Source organism: Aythya ferina, assembly GCF_964211825.1.
Source record: "Aythya ferina genome assembly, chromosome: Z".
NCBI classification, from domain to species: domain Eukaryota; kingdom Metazoa; phylum Chordata; class Aves; order Anseriformes; family Anatidae; genus Aythya; species Aythya ferina.
In genome coordinates, this window is record NC_140299.1 from 83,620,023 (window position 1) to 83,640,730 (window position 20,708).

Here is a 20,708-nt window from a genome sequence, read left to right on the forward strand (position 1 = left end):
TCAGGTCCAACGGCTCTTCCTCTTGATGCTAAAGCACACATTAGCACATATGTGGTCTTCTTAATGAATTTCTCTTTGTCCCACTATTGTTTTAATTGCATCTTCTGATGGTACTCTGAGGTAGCAGCAGAAATGGAACTAGAACTTCAGACAAATAGCCTCCAGTGGACACCAAGTGTTCCAACACCTGCTTGAAGTGTGGACCCAAATGAAGCTGTTAAACTTTCTCTCCCTAGAGCAGAAAGAATTTCAAGATAATGAAAGACATTGTTCAATCCTGATTGTTTACACATGGACAAGTTATTTAGGAATAATACCAGACAAATCAGAAGGTTATAAGTTAGAGGGTTACCACACAAGGTTAGAAGTTGACTTTAGAGCCAAACTGGAAATTGAAGATACATTGAAGTATTTACAGTATAAGGCAGGATCAAATCTCTGAAGAGGCCTCTCCCACAGAGATAAACTTAAATATTGAAAAGGGTCTCAGACTAATTAAATTATTTTAAAACATAGCTTTATAATGTTCTATTTTGGCAAGGAGAAACCTCAGTTAAAAATGATAGTGTGTTCTGAGTCAGTCCTACTTCTGTGCATTGCATTTCCAGTGAGATCAGCTTTAAAAGACTGAGGCATTAACAGAAGCTTAGCAAGTTTCAACAAACTTATGGCCTCCTTCCTCTGCCCATGCACTTACATGTTTTTGAGCTTAAAACACTGAAATCCTGCACAAAGAAATACGGTGCTTTCATTCACTTGTCCTTCATGCCACTCAGGGAAAATGATACTGTAGAACTTCAAAAAAAGATGCTTCCTGCTATTAGTATAGAGATGCTTAAAACTGTGTTTAATGCAGTAAATGTGTATAAGTCAAGACATTACCACCACATAGGACACTTGAAATTGAGTACAGAGAAAAAAAAAAAAAAACAAAACAAAACAAAAAAGCAACACAACAGGAGATTGCACACAGAATGAAGGGTAATATTAAGAAAATACAAGGCTTGCAATGTATCAAAGAACTTTGCATAAGTGACAACTGGCAACAAATATTCGCACTTTGTCGAGTAGAAATTTTTTTTTTGCTTGTTTGTTTAGCTTTTTTTAACAAAGAAGGCTTGTCAGTGAATCTTTCTTCATCAATAGTATGCTGCTCTTTGGGCAACATATAACGAAAAGGTGGTTAAGTAAGCTTTGCAAATTAATTAATTAATTAAATTAATTAATTAATTTATTAAATTAATTTAATTAATTAATTAAAAATCATGATGTAACAAGAGCATATTTAGGTCTAAGACTTTCTACAGAACAGTTACTTGAGTGGCATTCTTTCAAACATACAAATAACAAGATCAAAATAACTGTTATATCAGAAACTGGCTATCAACATATCTGTAAAATAAACAAAGTCAGAATGATCTTTCATGAGCAATGCAGCTAACATAGAATTCTTTAGAGAAATATATATACATTTGCTTGCAAAGTATTTCTAAATAGTCTTTTCAAAAAGTATTGTTAGAGTAGTGCAATATAACTTTATCATCAATTGCAACCAATGAGAGGTAACCCACAGAGAGCAACAGGAAGAACTCCTCTTGAGGACGGAATTCTGCAGCTCTCACCTGGGCAAAAATCCCCTTTAAAGTCACTGGGAGCTACGGCTAAGAGCTGTGCACAGGTAGTCCCCTAGGAATGAATTCTCTGCTCATTACGTGGGGACCTGAGCGTGAAAGTCTACAAGCAGGTATCAGAATATATCCCCAAGCACTCGTTATGAAGTGGCCACTAAAACCTCTGAAATGTAAACCTTCCTACTCTAAATTTTGTTCAATTTATAAAATAACGCAGTTTCCATGCAGTAGGGCACAGTTGTTACCAGAAGAACTGACTACATTATTAGTTAAGGAAATAAAACTGGTATATCAGTTTAACCACAACTGCATTTTTTCCTCTACACTACATTTCACATTGGTAACAGGTAATGTGTTATATAATAAAGCATATAAGTATGACCTTGTGATTTGAAAGCAAAAACATTTTCTGCAAGATTTCTCTATTAAAATAGTTATGTGCACAAAAGGTGTTCATAGCATGACACCCAAAGCAATATGGAGTTAGTTTGATAGTATTTCCATTACAGCAGAACTATGGACTTCATTCACTAAACTATGTAGTACAAATGAAGATTACTGGTACGTATAAAAAAATCAGATAGGCAATCAATTACAAACCTGGCAGTATTTTGAGAGAGACAGAGATTTTTAGGTCTTATAATGGAATGATAAAAATGGCAGGAAGTTCTTTTGGGAGCTCCAGAAAGACATCTGGATTTGGTGTTTCTCTTTAGCTTACAGGCAGCCCTACTGCACAGGAATATGTTGCACCAGGAGTTAACACCACAGTCTGGAATTCAAAAAAATTTGCTAAAACTTAAGTGCAGTAGGTTTCACTACATTGTGTTTCTGCTGAGATGTATAAAACATAGAAAATTGTAATGGTGGCTCACTGGATAAAAATACTAAGGTTCACAAATAAAATTTTACAGAATTTTTGAGTCAGATTTAAATTTACACCCTTTGTAGATTTAATCATCATGATTTGAATATTTCAGATATCTCTGACCATTGAGTAGCAGTGCGTATTTACCATTCTACATTGATTTCTTTAACGTGTCACACTATTTCTAACAAGCCTTTCAATCACCAAAAGCCCTACTTGAAACCTTCATCAAATGTGTCTTTACAGTGCTAAGTATATAGTCAATGAGAAATGCCTTTATACAGTATTTACAAATTCTCCCCATTAGATAAAAAGGCAAAATAAATAAAAAGCTTAGAGAAAGGAAATGCTGCTTAGGCTGTAGGCTTCTCCTTTTATCTTCCCCCAGCAGATGCTAGTTTCTTCAATACATGAAGCTGGCTAGCCAGGATTGTTTTTCTTCCTCTTGCTTGGGCTGTGACTGGGATCTTGTTTCAGTTCATGATATTGCACCTGTTTAAACACAATGTTCAGAAACTGGTCAGGTGGCCACCAGCAAGAAAAAGGAAGAAAGAAAGATTTCTTTTTATTTATTTTCTTTCTTTTTCTTTTCTTTTCTTTTTCTTTTTTTTTTTTTTTTCCAAGACAAAAGAAAACAAAAAATGAAAACTATCCCCCTGCAATCTATATGGGGTCTACAGCTGTGAATCAACAACAACAGAACAACAGACCTAAAGTAAGAGAAAAAATACCATTAGGAAAATTCTGCCTGGAGATTTTTTTTTTTTTTTTATACCCCTGTGAGATGTAACAGAAAATAAAGACTATCACCTTTAACGTTTTGGATGAATATTCTTTGCAATCTTTTTCCTAAAAACATACTTATTTTCAAAGGCCTACCACAGAGGGGGTCAAATTCAGATTGGACATATGCACATGTGCTTCCAATTCAAGCCAGCTCTGAACCGAAATTGTTACCTAGAAAGATGGACAGCATGTAATCTTCATGATACTGGAGATGATTTATGTGCCCAGCATATCTTAATGCTTGCACCTTCACAAGGGGTTGTGTACTGCACTATAAAAGCTTGTAATTCATAACTGGCTCACTTTTAAAGAATTTTATGGTCACAGTTGAATTGTAGCCAAAATTTTTCACTTTAGAAAAAACAGGCTGTGAAGTACTTGGGACACTGAGCAAAGCTGCCTGCTGGTGACTCTACCCATGTGCAGCTCCTCCATCATTTGATCCTTCTTTTGCCTGTCTGCATGTCCTAGTGGCCTCAGGGAGCAACATTTCCAACAAAAAAACAACAAACTTGCAGTGCCTCATCCCAATAAGATTCACAGTACACAGTCTGGAGGCTGCTTAACACAAGCTCTAGCACCTACTACCATCTCCCAAATACTTGTCCTTTTATTGATTTCCCATTAAGTATAACTGAGGTAGTAGTTAACTCCTCACTGGACGAAGTACCACAGACTCCCTAAGGTTCACAGACTATCCCCAGCTTGAGTTTGAATTTCTTTTTTGTGCCAAAGAAAGTGAAGGTCAAATCAAAACAATCAGATTAAAACAAAACAAAAACAAACAAACAAAAAACAGAAAATGATGATGCTATATATTAAATTAGCAACTGTATGGACACCTTAAAAATATACACACCACTTGCACATCTGAAGGAACCCTGGACAGGAAGTCAAGCAGCTCGTTGTTATCAATTGCATATGGACTTCGAAGCTTCTTTGTAAATTTATTGATGCCTGCAAAAGTGAGCATTCACATGTTACTTTCACCATTTTTTTAAACTGTGTATATATTTAATGACAAAGTACTGAGAAAGATCTTAGGATCAATTTCAAAGTCTGAGAGTAGCATTAACTAATTAATGCATAAACCATAAACTCAAGCTCTAAAAGCCATTATCTGCTGTTGTGGTTCCCTGTGATTCAAGGTAAAGTGATGTACTTAATTCCTCTAATACTGTCTTTAAAACAAATTTGACTGAGAACTCCCCTTACAACAGAAACCATGGTTATGACGCAGAAGATGGAAGAATGAGAGGAATAATGAGGAATATCTCTGTGGTGATAGGACAAGTAACAGAGGGCTTACTAGCAGGATAGAAAACTCAGGCTAGATGCAAGGAACATCTTTCTAATGCTATGGATGGTGAATCAGATGGGAAGCAGTTCATCATGTGAAGGCTTAAGAAGAGATTTCATAAACTTCTGTCTGAAGATGACAGATAGAGATGATCTGATGGCACATCCAATGGACACAATGGTTCTTCCAGACCTCATAGCCTTACAGTTTGACAATTAGCATTCATAGGCACCACGAAAATCCTCCCCAAACTAAGCTAAAAGTAGGCTTTTAACTTAAACTTGTTTACATACCATGACATACCAGCATACCAGCTTGGATTCATGCAAGAATCTCGTGTGTGGGCTCTGGGAGCACACACCTAAATCATGGCCAGGAATGGTACAAACTGGACAGATTCTTGTTTGAGCAGCAGAAAGCTAGGACAGCATTTGAAAATGTGCTGCTCTGTGTAATTTATCAAGGCTATCAGAGATAAGATAATCCCGTTTATCTTCCAATAAGTCTTTGGTGCCTAGGCCTTTCAGAAAGCTTTAGCAAGGACATTAAGCTTCAGGACACAGTGCACTAGCAGTAGGCTTGGTAATAGTCAGGGGTGTTCTCTGAATGAATTCTCAGCAATTTGGTTAAGACAGGAGATCACCAAAATCCTTTTATCACTAGATTAAACAATAAGTACTGTTAAAGAATATGTGGGATTCAAAGACATTTGTTAAAGAAGATTCTTTACACCAGCAAATTACTGAGAAATTCAAGGTCTACCCCACTGTCTATTGCACATGGCCACTAGACCACCCACTAGTGAATTCTAGACTTGTTTTGGCCTTGCCTTATCATTTGTTACTCATACTGAAAAGAGCAAGCCTCCCTGTGAAAGCAAATGCATGAATAAATCACAGTCAGGGCTTGAGAAAGGTGAAGAGCGGAACAGATGATCCAGGATGCTACAGGACAAGTAAAATACAACTAGAGGATTATATCTTTTCTAAAAGCTTGAAATTTTTCAGTTTGAAGTTATTTTCTTTATATTCTCTCATATAAACAGCTGTAGCAGCTACCAGGGCCATGCACTGCTATGAATGGGATTAGAGTGCAGAGGGGGTTCCTACTCCACTGGAGCTGATGTTCAAGGACAAGTTCAAGGACCAACAGTCTGCTGAGGGAGAAACAGGGATAGAAAGCAAAGAACCAAGGATTTCTTACCAGGGCAGGCCAAAATGGGCAGCCCCTGTGGATTCACAGTAGAAAGACAACTATACATAAGCCTAGCTACAGTATGGAGGAATTTTCATTAAAAGAACAAAACAAAAGAAAACACACACCTCCCCAAAGAATGAAATGGGCAGATGCTACCACAGAGTGGCCTGGTTTCCTATGGAAACTCAAACCACAGCAATGGTTTCTTTTAAGTGCAGGATATATGCATAGAATGAAGAAATATTTGTACACAGGGGAGGCTAGAAAAACAGAATAACGGAGAAAACAGGCATTTGTTTGGAATGAGACCTTTTTGAAAGGAGACCTGCTCCCTTCATGCAGCAAGACATGGCTCTGCACTAATGCATTACATCCCCAAGGAGGTCTGGGTTGCTGGAACAACAGCTATGCAGTACCTCTCCCATCTCCCAGCAAGATGCAAGGGAAATGAAGGTATGTGGAGGTACCTAATGAAGGTATCTCCACACATATGCTGAACAAGAAGTTGCCTAAACTGAAATGAATATGAAAACCATGAAACTGTAACCTCTAATGAGCCAAAGGTGCTAGAAGTTGTATGACTAGGTAAGTTGTGAGAGGTGGAAATGAAAGAGAGAGGGGAAGAGAGCAAGGTGCATCTAAAACAGTGATTCTGCTATTCATCAATGGTTTGGGAGGCATGGACTCGAGTTTGGAAGTCAAGGCTCTGGCTTACCTGAGACAGAGACATGAGCTTACATCTGTGGGTAAGTGTAGTACCTTCCAAGGTATTGCCAGGGATAGGTGTCAGTATAGCCTTTCACACAACAATGCAGATTTAATACTTTTGTGGGTCTTGGAGGGGTATTATAAGCTTAATTTCTTGCATGAAATCAAGGGAATGTATGAAATTGAGTGTACAAGATGTGTCCAAGAAACTGCAGAACAAGGACATTGATCAAGTTCTTTAAACAAAAGACCTACCATCTTGTCTCTGCGAGGAACCATGCAATTTTGGGAATAAACTAAGAGCTTGGGTTGCACCCAAGTGATGTTGGGTTTCTGGGGAATTAATGAAATTCTGAGGCAATTCTTAACACTAAGCCCATATAGTCATTTCTTTCAGTTCAATATTGTGTTTTGTTAAAATCTTCATTATTGATCCTTCTCAATTTTATATATTCTGATGCACTGATTTGTGAAGACTGTATGAATAGTAATAATTCTGCCTGATATATTATAAGAATAATATTCAGTCAGTTCAATGATTTTACGTTGTGTCCTGAATATTCAAAAGTTTTTTTGTTTTGTTTTGTTTTGTTTTACATAAAGGCATGATTATTTTCTTCAGAAAGATTTAACTCTTCATAGGTTTATATGACTGAGTAAGGGTACAGCTGCTGGTGATGTAAGATGTATTAAAAATGAATAAATGCAGACTTATGGCATTATTTACAACAGATGAAGTAATGGTACTGTTTAAAATCAGTATAAAGGATAAATATAAGGACAAGTAATGAGAGCTTGGCTCAATCACAGTGCCCCTCCCTTCCCCAGAATCCCCTGCCCCACCCTCTCAGTTTCTGTTCATTATCAACTGGCCAGATAGCACATGCACCTTTCTGTCAGACTAAAGGTGACCCTTTAAACAGGTTTCTTGTTGCTACGTTTACATACACTTTCACAAGATAAAGTACTGCAGTAAAAAAGGCATACTGTCCTAAATGCACTATATAGATTGAAATGCCTCTGTTTGTGTATAAGTGGTGAAAATAAATCAGAGTAATATCTAGACAAAGCTACACTTTGATATATGAAGAATCCTCATGGCTACATGTTTATAGTATGATGAAGTCTAGAATGCCAGCCAAGAAAAATGCATTTTGCAGGTGGGCCTAAATCTTTACGCAGTTGTGATTTTTAACTAACCTGTCTGTTTCCATCACGGAGCAGCTTCATGATCATAAATACAGAAAAGTACTGACAATATAATTCATCCCTTAAAAAACATTTTTTCTAAGTGGTGCAGACAGTTAAAAAAAGGCTTTACTTACCCCAGACAAGGACAATGTATCTCAGTGGAATGAAATACAGGATGATTGTGAACACACAGAGGGCAACTATTGCCAGCCAGCTCAAGAATGGAACAGTCCAGTTGAATGTGCTAAGTGAAAAATTAATAAAAGTCAGAGCATTGGTCACCCAGCAGAGTCAATAAAAGAACGAATAGTGGGCTGGAAGGGGGAGGAGTGCCAGTTTCCATCGATGACAATGAACTGAAACTACAAATGAATGCATGGGCGCTGGACACCATCGAGAGAAGGGTTTGGACCTGGATGCCCCATCCCTGGAGGTGTACAAGGCCAAGCTGGATGGGGCCCTGCCAAACTTGATCTAGCATGTGGCATCCCTGCCTATGGCAGGGGGTTGGAGTTATAAGACCTTTAAGGTCCCTTCCAACCCGAGCCATTCTATGATGCTATGAAAATAGAAGGAGGTCCCAGTGTCACCCACTTCCCCACTGGATGGCACCTCTCCCTGGCCCAGCTGCACCTGTCTTCCAGAGGAAGCACTACTCGGCTTTATGAAAATTTTAGTGCCTGTCCCCAGGCACTGGACAGAACAAACATTTTCTGTCTCTGCAAATGTGCAGGCAGCACAGGTCCTTGTCTTCCACTCATTTTCCCCTGACCAGAATAGGGGTAGGTAAAGCATTAGGGAAAAGGAGGGGAGAGAACAATTGGTCCCAAAACCAGGGATAATGCAACATTAGAGGATGAAAGAAAGACAAAAACACCTACTCTGAGTGGGAAAATGAAGAAGGAGGAAAAGGAAGGAAGGTAAAAAAGTGAGTGGCGTAAGATAAAGTACATTACAGGAAAAGCTAAAGAAATAAACTAGATCATTCCAGATAAAATCAAATCAAATGCATATTTTTTTACAAATAAAGGAATAAGACTTCTGGGATCCCATCAGGGTTTCAGGGCACTTTACAAAAAAGCCCCATATTAAAAAAGTCCTTAATAAGGCTCCAAAACTCTATGGTGTGATAAAAAACTGCTGATCACCTCATTTTACAGAGGTTGAGGTATGGACAGGGAGGAGGTGAAAGCTAATAGGTCTTGAAACAGCCACGCTGTGGCCCTCCAACCTCTGCAAGCAAGGAAGAGAGAAAGGCCAGATGGCCAATTAATACATATTGTCCCATGGGATCTCCAGTGAAAGGGAGCTGGGCTAAGTGGGATCATTTCTTGAAGGCACCACCATGTCAAAGGTGCAGCATGACATTTATCCAGAAGGAAAATGTGGCTTTGGCTCTAAGTAGCTTGATGATACTCTTTAAAGTATTACCACTAACTATATGCCCAATCAGTGTGATTACATTATTTTGGCTTCTCTGGCTGAATAATTGCAATTATCTGAATTGCTAGCCATATTTTTCATAATGAGCTCTGGCTTCCTGTGTTTATTTGTCTTCTTTTCTCCCTGGCAATTTTGACATGTCTCCAGAGTGAACATTATGTAGTGTCACTTGGTGTAGGATCACTCCCTTTCTCCTCAGGGGACACCTGCTCTTTCCCCCTCTTCTGCATGCATTTGGGATGAACAGAAGGTTGAGGGTCTGCTCATGTTCCTGTGACTCGGCTTTGTGCAATGGATCACAGACACGCCATGTGTGGGAACACTGGCTCCTCACTTAGCAAACCTCCTTATGTGCTGTGTTAGCACAGCATTCAGTACAGGTTTCCCATTATAGTTTTAGGAACAAATTACAAAGATTTATAGGAAGATTCGGTCTCACTCTGCTTAGAAAATTCTGTTCCTCTCATCTGGTATATAATAGAACAAACCCCACCTCCAAAGTGCATGATTTGAGAAACTTAATCATCAAGGCAACTTCCGTAAGCAGCCTTTTGATAAAAGACTTCTTTCACAGAGGCTCATTTTGCTTGTCTGGAAAACTTGTGCAATATAATGTGCTTACATCTGCCTCTGCTGCTGTGAATGCAGCCTGTTTGGAAGCGTCCCCACGGGAATGCTTCCCAGGTTTTCCCATTAGAGCCTTTGCTCTTAAACACATCAGTGGCAACCTCCTCTTTATCCTGATTCTGATATGTTTGCCATTGCTAATAGATTAAAAAAAGCAAGGCAGAACAGGAGGAGAGATGACTCTTAAGTTCCCTGCAGGCTGACCTCCACCCAATGTATCAATTTTCTAAAATTCCCTTAGAACACACATTATTTATTTTGGGGCCATATCCTTTTGCATGAGCTGTGGTCTCATAATTGGGAACACCAAGGCACGGCACGTTGCATGGAGCAGTGGAAAAAAAAAGGAAGGGAAAAAAAAAAGGTTGCCTTGTGCTCATAGAGCATACCCAAAACAAGCACAAATACACAGCTTTAACTTTCCTTTAAGACGTGCTGAGCGCATCAGCAGAAACTTTATAGCAAAGTCTCCTGTGAAGGTTTTCTAAGTCTGTACGGCCCGCAGGTCACCTTTCTGCATACCCTTCCTGCCCGCAGTGGAAAGGAGGTTGTGAATGCTCTGCTCCCAACTTTTCATCTTGCAAGGCTCTGCTCTCAGCTTTCGGAGGGCAGAAAGCCAAGTCAATTCTGTCCCTGCTTCTCAGCTGACAGCGTTTCTGGAACCCTTCTGATCTCAAATAAAAATCCTTAGACTGCTGCTCAGTGACCATGCCAAAAATACACCAAACTTCCTGTCATAAATCTCAAAACCTCTCTTGCTTAATGTCTAAATTTGTTGGCAATTCTTATATATCATGTATAAGTTGTTATAAATTACATATAATCCAGGAGGAAAGGTTTTGCTAACTTACATAAATAGAACATTTCCCACAACTGAACATACATATGTCCTTAAATTCTGATACCCTGATTCAGCTCTGCTTATTTCCTTTCTCAAAACTGCATTTTATTAGTACTTTTAAATAACTACTGTTAGGATTTACAATAAGATTCTCTTTCTGTTTCACTTCAGTGCCTTACTTCTGTTTTTTTTTTTTTTTTTTTTTTTTTGTTTGTTTGTTTGTTTGTTTGTTTTTCTCCCCAATTAATACATTTCCAAATTCCAAAACAAACATGACTGGATTGTTATTAACTCAGAGCTGCCATAGAACAAAGTAAATTAAGATGAGTTTTAACAACAGATTGGCCAAAACTGGAATCCATCCCCCCCACCTCAAAAAAAAAAAAAAAAAAAAGAAAAGAAAAAAAAAAGGAGGGGGGGTAAGGAGTAGAGGGTCTAACACTTTGCTTCTCAGCTTGGGAGAAATATGAACAGTACTAGAGAGCAATGCAGCACCCACAACAGCACTTACTTCTTTACCCTTTCTCCAAAGGAAGCCACTTCATCAAGGACGTTCTGAACACTAACACACACCTCCTGGATCGCATACAGTTTATTCATAAATCCTTTTTTTTCACTGTCCTAAAAAAAAAAAAAGTAGTAATTGTAGTAATTGTATATAAAACATATCTGGCTGTAGGAAGCATGACATGCATCCAACCATTAAGTTTCAGAAGTGCATGTGTTACAGATTTATCCCTTTGTCCTTTAAACCCTTTAAACAGTGCATATCAGAAATAGACGTTGTATATATACTTAGTACCACATGGTTTTGTTGTTGTTGCATCAGTTCCTAAACATGCATTTCAGTAACCCAGGCCTCCAGGTTATAAATGTGTTGAGGGTGCTGACTACCTACGTTGTGCAAGGTGGAATAAAGCATTTTCTCAGGATGCCTGTTATCTCGCTGATGCATGTGCCAGGCAGATAGCAGCTCTGCATGGGAAACCTGAGGCTCTCACGGCTTGGTCTGAGGCCTGGTTCCCACCATGTGCACAGCAGTGCCAGAAGAGCCACGATTGTGCGTCCATGCTGCCTGCCATTCTGCTTGGACAGTGAGCATGCTTCTCTCTTCTCCCTTTTCCTGTATTAACATTCCAGTTCGTGAAAACTATGGGAGACAAAGCTCTGACTGCCTTCACTGTATGGTCAGTGCAGTCCATGGCTCCAGAAGCTAAGAAAATGGCAGCCACAAAAAGATGCAGGAAAGGCATCGTTCTAGGAAGCCATTTGATTATCTCCTTACTTATTTAGTATTCTACATGCTATCAGATTTAAAGCCATCAATTTATGGAAATATAAAAGCCTAACCATAATTTCTCTTTTCTTTAACACCAATATTCCTTTTTTTTTTCCTCTTAAAAATGTGGTTTTTTTTTTTTTATTATTATTTTTTTTTCCCCAAAAACAGAGTGACCATTTGTTTCCAAAAAGTTCCCACCCTCATTAAGATATTTACTGTAGTCTTTGACAGATTTGCCAACAGCAAATGTTGTCCTCCTGTCTGCCAACTCGAGCAGACTTTGCCTCCTAGAAGAACCATATATCTATCGGTGGTGTGGATGACACCAACAAAGTGCTGCATGGCACATCAATGCCCTCCATGGACCTTCCCTCACCAGGGCCTCCTCCTGCTCTGACAGTCTGTTCTTTCTCCCCAAAAAGCTTTCTATCTCTAAACCCAGGCAGGCTGTAACATCAAGTCCACACAAAGCCCAATGTACTCTCACAAAATTAGAATTAGATGGGCTTAAAATTAGGCCCCAGAGACAAAATTGACTTTTTTTTTTATTATTTTTTCCTGAGCCACATGGAAAGTCAAAACTATATATTCAATATTTCCAATGGATCAATGACATATTACACTATCTAGTTCAAATTTAATTAGTGTTTTCTCAAAATAAGAAATGTAATGAAAAATATTTCAAGACTTGCAAAAGGCAGCAAAATATTTGATAAAAGAGTTCCTTAGCATTTTGCTACCAAAACCCACATACTACATTGTTCTCTGTAATCGACTCCGAAGTCCAGTACCTAAGAAAGGAGCATAGGTTGCATTTCGTTTTTCTTTTCTTTTTCTGATGCTTTACTAGCAGCCAGTCTGTTGGTTCACTTATTCTGTTGTTATTTTTGCTGTTTTTATAAACCAGTTTGGATGAGGAAAACATCGTTTAACATTAACTCATCTGAAGTTATTCTAGTGACACTGGTTCTGCAACTATTTTGTCAAGATTTCTTGTAAAGATGTTCAAAGAATTTAGCTACAAAACACAGATTGTCGAAAAATAAACAATCATGAGAGAGAGAGAGACAGACAAGAATGGCAAAACTACTTCCAGTGATGGAGCGTAATTTAAGAAAACAAAACAACTCAGAGACAAGAGAAAAGTCAGTTTCTCAAGCAACATGAGAAGCCTTCTGTTCTCAGTTAAGAGCAATAATTATTTACATCACAAAGAAGTGTTTTTGTGGATGACCATAATCACAGCCACCAATAGCAACCATACCCAGTGCTGTACAGCAACACTGAGTTATTTTTGATATAATTTCTGTAGTATTTATGACACCCTTGAAGCCTTGGCATTGAGAATATTATTGTCCTCAGGTATACAGCTTCCGAGGAGGTACAGCATATATCCAGTGCATTTCATTTCTTATCAGGAAAGAGATATCTCTTCTATTCATTCATGTAAAACATACTTCCAGTACTGGAGAAATATGAATAATCTGTTTTCTAGTACTGCAAAGGTAAGCAATAAGCCATACAGAAATCACAGATATTTGTCTGCTTTGTCTCTTCAGTTTAGATTCAGTCCTCTCTGTAAAGTTATCTTGATTTATAATCAAATTGTGTGAGAAAAGAATTATGTCAATGTAACAAAAATAGTACATTTTGTGATATCTATAGAACTCAACAAGGTTTACTTTAAGAGGTCCTGAGGCTATTTTTCTTAACAAATATTTTACAAGACAAACTTGTACCTTTTTTGAAAATACATCTGCTTTAAATCATCCCCTTAAAACAAACACACACACACAAAAAGGAAAAAAAAAAAAAAGAAAAAAAAAGAAAACCAAGAGACAGAAGGAGACAGAAAAAGAATCACTATTTCCACCCTCCCTGTACCTTCTGAACTTAAAGAAAATTTGTTGACATATTCTGAGGCAGGAATAGACAAAACAGCACAGGAAAGTGGAGGCGGTCAGAAGGACCAGGGCTCAGCTTTTCTTAAACTAATTCCACATGCCCCAGAACTATTAGATGTTTTTTATTTCCTGCTCCAAAGATTTGTGGAGAAAATAATCTGGGCTAAGGAAAAGCTGCGTTTATTTTCTTCCAGCAAGATGCTGTGTTAGCAAATACAACATATGAGCCACCTTGAGCAAACCAAGGCTCTTAATAATCCATTTTTCAAACACTACTGGTATTTCCTTTCTAAAGAAAGATGGGCTGTGACTGGAATCAATTTCATCATTTGTATGGCTACAATTGCCAAGTTTCTGGAAATAATTGCCATTTAAATAGTAGATAAAATTTATTATACAAAGCTATCAACAGCTTTATTACTATTTAATTTCCATGATTTGTTTGCTTGCAGAAGGCTTAAGGTGTCTGAAAAGCAAGATATTTGCCAGGGGATGTGTTTAAGCATAAACTGTGAAAGCAATGTCAAATTCATGCTGATAGTCTGACTTGAATTTACAAAAGGGAATGAACCCAAAGACTGAAACCATGTCCTCCTTCTACTTCATAGTGAACTGCAGATTACAGATTGATATAGTGTTTGACCAATAATTATACTTAATTCTTGTATACAATTTTCAGCTATAACTGTATTTTTCATTTGGTGAAAACAAAGTAAATGGTTTCCTCTAGACTTTGTGGAGCTAACCCACTTCAAAACCTGAATACAAACCATGTTGTCTGAATCTCTTTATTTAGTGGGCTATGCTTCTGATCCCATGAGATAAAATAGGGTGATTTAGGAAAGGATTATATCTCTAACCCTAAACCTCTCTCTCCTCTAGGTTGAAGTGCATTTACAAAACAAACATTTCAGAAGACAGGGAAAGCAGGAAGAATAAATAAGCCAGACTCGAAAGTAAACTTTGCTGAAGTTAATGGAATTAAAGTAGTGAAAAAGAAAGAGCTTTAAGTGAAAGGAGACATTTTTAATATAGAGAATAAAGCTCCGAATTGCTTACGGTAGATAACTGTCCTATTAATAACTGCTATGTTGGAGGGAAAGAGACAGGTCTTAAAAACAAGAATCACAGGAGCATTTTATCTAGAATATGAGTAAATTTTGAGACTTCAAGGAGATGCTGTCTGGAAAAGACAGAGACACCAGAAGGATCTTCCTTAAATACCCCTTGCTGTGAAAGTGAGTATGATAAATTCTGTGCAAGGGAAAATGACTGAGACAAAGCCTGGCTAACTTGTAATGGAGACACAGAAAGGACACCACCCCATCTCTGCCTGAGAGCCACTGTATATACTGGGTAAGCTGTAAGAAAATGTTGTTGTTGTTGATCTTGTTACTTGACTACAACAAGACACATAAACTGCTCTTTGCATGTGCCACTACCTGCAGCTACAGAATCATCAGTGACAGGGAGTTTGGTGAGGAATTACCCTTACCATTCCTTGGCTTTAGTAGCAAACCCATAGCTCTCTGTTACTTGAATAGGGGAAGAACACTTCTATTAAAAACTGCTGCAGGTTATTTCAACTAACAGCTGTCCTCCAGAGTAGAGTGTCACCATCTGTAGTCACAGGTGTCATCCCCCAGTGCAAGTCTCAGACATGTGCTGGGGTTGTGGTACCTGTGGAGACCTCCTTTTGGAGACCAGCCGAGTAGACCCAGACATATCAGTACGAAATGCATTTCTCCTTTACTGTCAAGGTTCATTAGTACCTCTCAGAGAGAGCACGCAGACAATGGCTGTTGAATACCATCCTATGGCCTGGCTGCTGCTCAAAAACATGTCACTGGGGATTAATGGCCTCACCAATTACCTCTCAGGTTCTAATCTCTGCTTTCTGGGAAGGTCACTAAGAAGAAGACAGCAGGCCTACACTAATCCAGCTCTAGAGGCTTTTGATCTCCTCCACGTCTTCTGAACCTCTATCAAAAGGCTTCAGACTTGGTGATGGGTAAGTCATTATATTACCTTTTTCTCAGGGAAATGGAAAGAGGTCAGACAACCATGATCATACTGTTACATTCAGGCTGACTTTGAAAGTGAGATCGTGAGGTAAAGCTGCATGGTCTAGAGGACCTGGAAAGACACACTGGGTGACCTGAAACTGGCCTCCCCCATTATGTCTGTAATGAACTGAGAGGGTCAGGTAGTTTCATCTGCTCTTCCCTCTTGAAGGGTGACATCCGTGGAGTACCAAAACCGTTTGGTCTCATCAATTCTGGGAAGACCCTTGAAGAGATTAAAACCTTTCAGGGGGAGCTTAATGATTTATAAGATCCCACCCTTTCACGAAACCACCTCATAACTCTGCAGGTCCTAGACTTTTAGTTATTTTAAATAGTGACTGACTGCATGCCAGACAGACAGGTACCAGCACGTGTTCTACCGTTAGTATCACCAAAAATAGATAAAAACACCTGGGTATTACTCATACCATCCTGAAAGGGAACAGGTGGACCAGGCTTTCTCACAGTGCTCGCATAACTTAACATGGACATCAAATCTCAGGGTTACATTAGAGAATCAGAACTGATTTTTTAAACTGGAATTCACTTTTCACTTTTGTCTTTTTTTACCTGGTAAAGCACATTCAGTGACTGCATTTAAAACAAAACAAAACAAAAACAAACAAACAAACAAAAAACCCAGTTGCTTACAAATGCTAGAATTTCATCTAGCAAGTCTACTTGTTAACATGGGTCTTTATGCGTGCATTCTACCACAGAGAACAGTGCATGCAGAACAGGACTGAAAATAATTGCTGATGCCCAAATGGAAGTCAGGATGAGGATTTCTAAAATACAGAGAAAACCACATCATTATTAAAAGGTTAGTGTTTTACAGAGGGAAATTATATTTGTGGTCATGATTATTAAAGAAAGAAGCAATAAAATGTTATTGCCTACTGAGCATTCAATATTTAAAACAGCAGAAAGTAGGCACAATGGAAATCATATAAACATGTGGACAAAAACACTGACGATTCACTGCTTATGAAGACACCATGCCTGTGAGCATGAATATTACAACAATCTGTTCTTCCTCAAACATACAGTGAGAGTTGATAAAAATAATTTTGAACCTTCTGTGACTTTTTGGCACTACGACCTATATAAAGAATTAGGATTTTTTTTTTTTTTAATATATATATAATGAACTACTGCAGTGCTATAACGTAAATATAAAATCAGGGGAAAAAAAAAGTCAAGAATAGCAGTAATAATTCTAGAGAAAAATGGTGCTAGATGTTTCTGTGAAGTAGAGAAGAACTTTAATGGCAGTTCTTATATAGTTCAAATGAAAATTTTCTGGCCAATACTATTTTTTTTATCTTTTTCTGCTAAGTTGCATGGTATTGCTCAATGCAGCTCCTTCCTGATCTTTCCTTCACTGCACATTTCAGTACAGTGAAGGTAACACACCAAATAAAATAGGAACATGAACACAATAGAGCCCATTAGGGGAGTGACATGCCATTTCACTGAAGGGCCATCTAGTGTGAGGAAACAAACACTGAAATTTTCATTGTACAGTACCTTTCTGGCTATCAGTAAGCATTTTTAGATATTCTTTTCATACATAGTCTTAGCAAACATACTACTTGAAACGGATGGAAGCTTGTTTGTTCATGGTGATACATTCAGAGGCAAAAAGTCATGCCAACTAATGGTGTAGCTTTCTTGACATTGTTTTGGTAGAAGGCTTAAATAATTAAGAATCCCAGACTGTGGGATTAAGCATTGAGATGACGGAAATCCACCAGATGCATTTGCTTTAAGTTCAACTTTGAAAATCCTGAGTTTTTTCCCTTGGCTGACTCTTGTTTACACCTTTATCCTATTCTACTATATTTAAACAAGAGAGTGTCTTAGTTCATGCAAGACAGAAAGAACTATACTCGAGATTGGCAGTGGTCTCGTTAGCATTCCTCTTGTAACCAGTCACACCAATGCCACTCAGGAGAGGATAAAGCAGGAATCTTGCTGTATTGTCCACCAGCTGGTTGCAATAGCTAATTTAGATAGAATACAGTCCTGAAGTTCTACTAACAAACAAACTTTGACCATGACTTTACAGCTGGATTTTAAATTACAGCAATTCTACCAGCATTTACCCTCTATCTACACTGAATACATAATTGCAATTAACAGTGTGTGTTCATTAATGCAATTCTTCAAGTTCTACTTGTGAAGTTCTTGTGAAGTTCTACTTGTGATGTGAAGGATAACAAATCAAAAGTAAAAGCCCAAATCTCAAATAAGTCAAAGCTCAAAGCTCAAGTATGTAAAAGCTCAAAGTTCACATAATCTTTAAAAGGTAAGTGAAGAGCTTGGTAGATCTGTTGAAAGAAAGAGCTACTTTCAGTAAGAATAGCCCCACTACTCAGAGCCTGAAAAGAAGGTGCTTGGAAACACGTCATACCTGCTACTGTAAAAATTCTTAACTCAGGTCAGGAGGAGAGAAACAGGTAAATCAGAAAATGAACAGTGAAGTGTTGTGATTAGTGATACATATGAACTTTTAAGATACTCATCTAAATTAGACTCACACATTTTTGTTGTCCACTCGTTGCCAACATGAATGCATCATCAAAATAATATGGTGCTCTCTTTTGAAAGTTTAAAGTAACCTCAAAATTTATCTTTCAATAAATGTCTATACCACTCTCACGCATTGATATAAAAGATTATGGAGTTCTGCTGAAGTTACAGTCATTTAAAATTTCATTTGCAGTTCTGAAAAATTGTCTTGAAGGTAGCAGATGTAAAGCTTAATATGATGTTTTACTGTATATAGAGCATAATTTTAATTTTCTCCTTGAAAAGATTATGATAACAATAAACATGTTCTTAGGTAGGCAGAGGAAAAAGACTAGCTTTACAAGATCACTTCCACTCTGAGTTAGGACACTGTCTCAGCACCGAAGTATGCATTTAGATTTACTTCACTGTCTCTGGAAGTTTCCCAGTCCTATGTTGACAGCATACAATGATCTTGTAATTCTTACATAAGTCATTCACCTAAACAGAGATAATGATTTTACACTAAATTATTGTCCAGACCTGGGAAGTCCAAGAGATAGCAGCTGTAATTGCTTCTACTGCCAGAAGACCTGCATCTCCAATGCAAGACCACAGAAGGTAACCTCAAAGATGTCACCATCAACATATTAACTGTCACCACAAGAACTGGCTGAAGCACAGCAAAGAAACAGGAATCAAATACTGATCTAAAAGAATTCAGCACTCCAGCCTTAGTTTTCTGTTTTAGAACTAACATGAACTATTCTCTAAAAGTGTCAGTCTTACTCCATTCTTCTCAGGAGGAAGAATATTGTCTTCCTCTATCCTCCTCCTATGCCACTACCTTAGTTTAGACACGTAACTACACATTGCTAAAGACTGGTTAGAGGAGTATTGCTCTCTCCTTCCTGAGCTAAAATTTCCATCTCTTTAAACAGACTGTTTGCTCTGACCTTTTCTTCCTATGCTTACAGTTATTACCAACATGTTTAGATCAAACACATAAAAAAACACTTTGAATTTCAGAATGATCATGTCATGGACTTCTGACGTTTTTGTTTTATGGAAATCAAAAGGGGTTTCTTCTGAAGTTTCCATACCCAAATATGCATACATAGTGTTAACATTAAACTGCCTGAGCCTGGTCAAGTGGACTGCTGAGCAGAGGAATAAAGGCATGACTTTACCATTTGTATTTGCTGTCCAAACAGAGCACTATTGGAATAATCAATCAAATGTTTAAGACAGCTTTGGATTCCAGCAATTTAGCTGAACTTGTTATGAATTAAGGCAAAAGAAACTGTTTTGCTAGGGACACTACTTGTGAAGAGCAACTTGCTCCAAGACTTGAAAACATCAGGCCAGATTCTCAGCACCTGCATTTTGCTATCTCTGCTCAACCAAACCCTGACAATTTATACCAGCTGAAGATCAAGCCCTAAAATCTGAAATACTTGACGGCTGTTGACTGATCAATGATTAGACAAAATTTCTTTCCTAAAAGAAATTTCTTTCCTAAAGAACTTGATCTGGACAACAAGAACATTAAGCTTAGTGCTCATGTAAGCCAGAAAGTGTCGGTTGCCTAAAATCTTTCATTCAAAACATGAATCTGCAGCAATCAGGATGAAAATAGTAATATATGAGATCTGGGCAACATTATTCACAGGGGACGAATATTTAAAGCAAATTGTCTTGGAAGCAGTTTGAGATTCAATCCCAAAGTAGTGACCAAGATGATGACTGAATGAACTACAAACACTCAAAACCAAAAGGCACAGTATCATCATGTCATGAGTCCTGCTATTTCAGTTCCAAAGAAATCCTGCCTAGAGCAAGAAAGATTAAATAATATTCCAAAGATAATGCATATACATGCACATGCACATTTCAAATGGTAGCTGCAGTTATTCAAGAAGTCTATCAAATATTAATAAATTGAAGAAAGACTTTCAAAAACATTTTTTATATAATTCTCCTGGAGAAAAAAAAAGTTCAAACTGTGCTTTTGGAAAATTACATGGAGTAGAAAAACAGCTTGGCATTTGAAGCAAAACAATATAAAAAGAATTAAAGAGTGTACAGTGGGCAAGGAGTGATATGTGAACCGGGAACTGGGAAAAAATCCAGGGAAATGCCTGAAAAGGCTCCACTGCTGGTTTTCTCCATATCTGCTCATTTCATTGAAATGGAAAAAAAGATCCCTCCTTGTTTATTAGAAACTGCTGGAAGTTTGGAAAGGATCTAAAGCTCAGCCATCTAATGAAGATGGGGTGGGTCCATGAATATGCAGAATCACAATGTAGGGTAATTTGTAACAATGTTATTTTAATGTCTAACCACTACC

At 37.9% G+C, this 20,708-nt stretch overlaps 1 protein-coding gene across 11 annotated transcripts in view; it reads right to left on the bottom strand.

The window, feature by feature from the left end:
• Positions 1-826: 826 nt before the first annotated feature.
• The window catches only part of MCTP1 (multiple C2 and transmembrane domain containing 1), a gene marked incomplete at both ends in the record, with an annotated part of 313,509 nt that continues 293,627 nt past the window's right edge, over positions 827-20,708 (bottom strand). For all 11 annotated transcript variants that reach the window (XM_084504204.1, XM_084504196.1, XM_084504205.1 and 8 more), the window contains 4 exons: positions 827-2,991; positions 4,145-4,242; positions 7,816-7,925; positions 11,104-11,213. In XM_084504204.1, coding sequence (XP_084360330.1) covers positions 2,920-2,991; positions 4,145-4,242; positions 7,816-7,925; positions 11,104-11,213 — 390 coding nt within the window. The remainder of the gene's footprint in view (positions 2,992-4,144; positions 4,243-7,815; positions 7,926-11,103; positions 11,214-20,708) is intronic.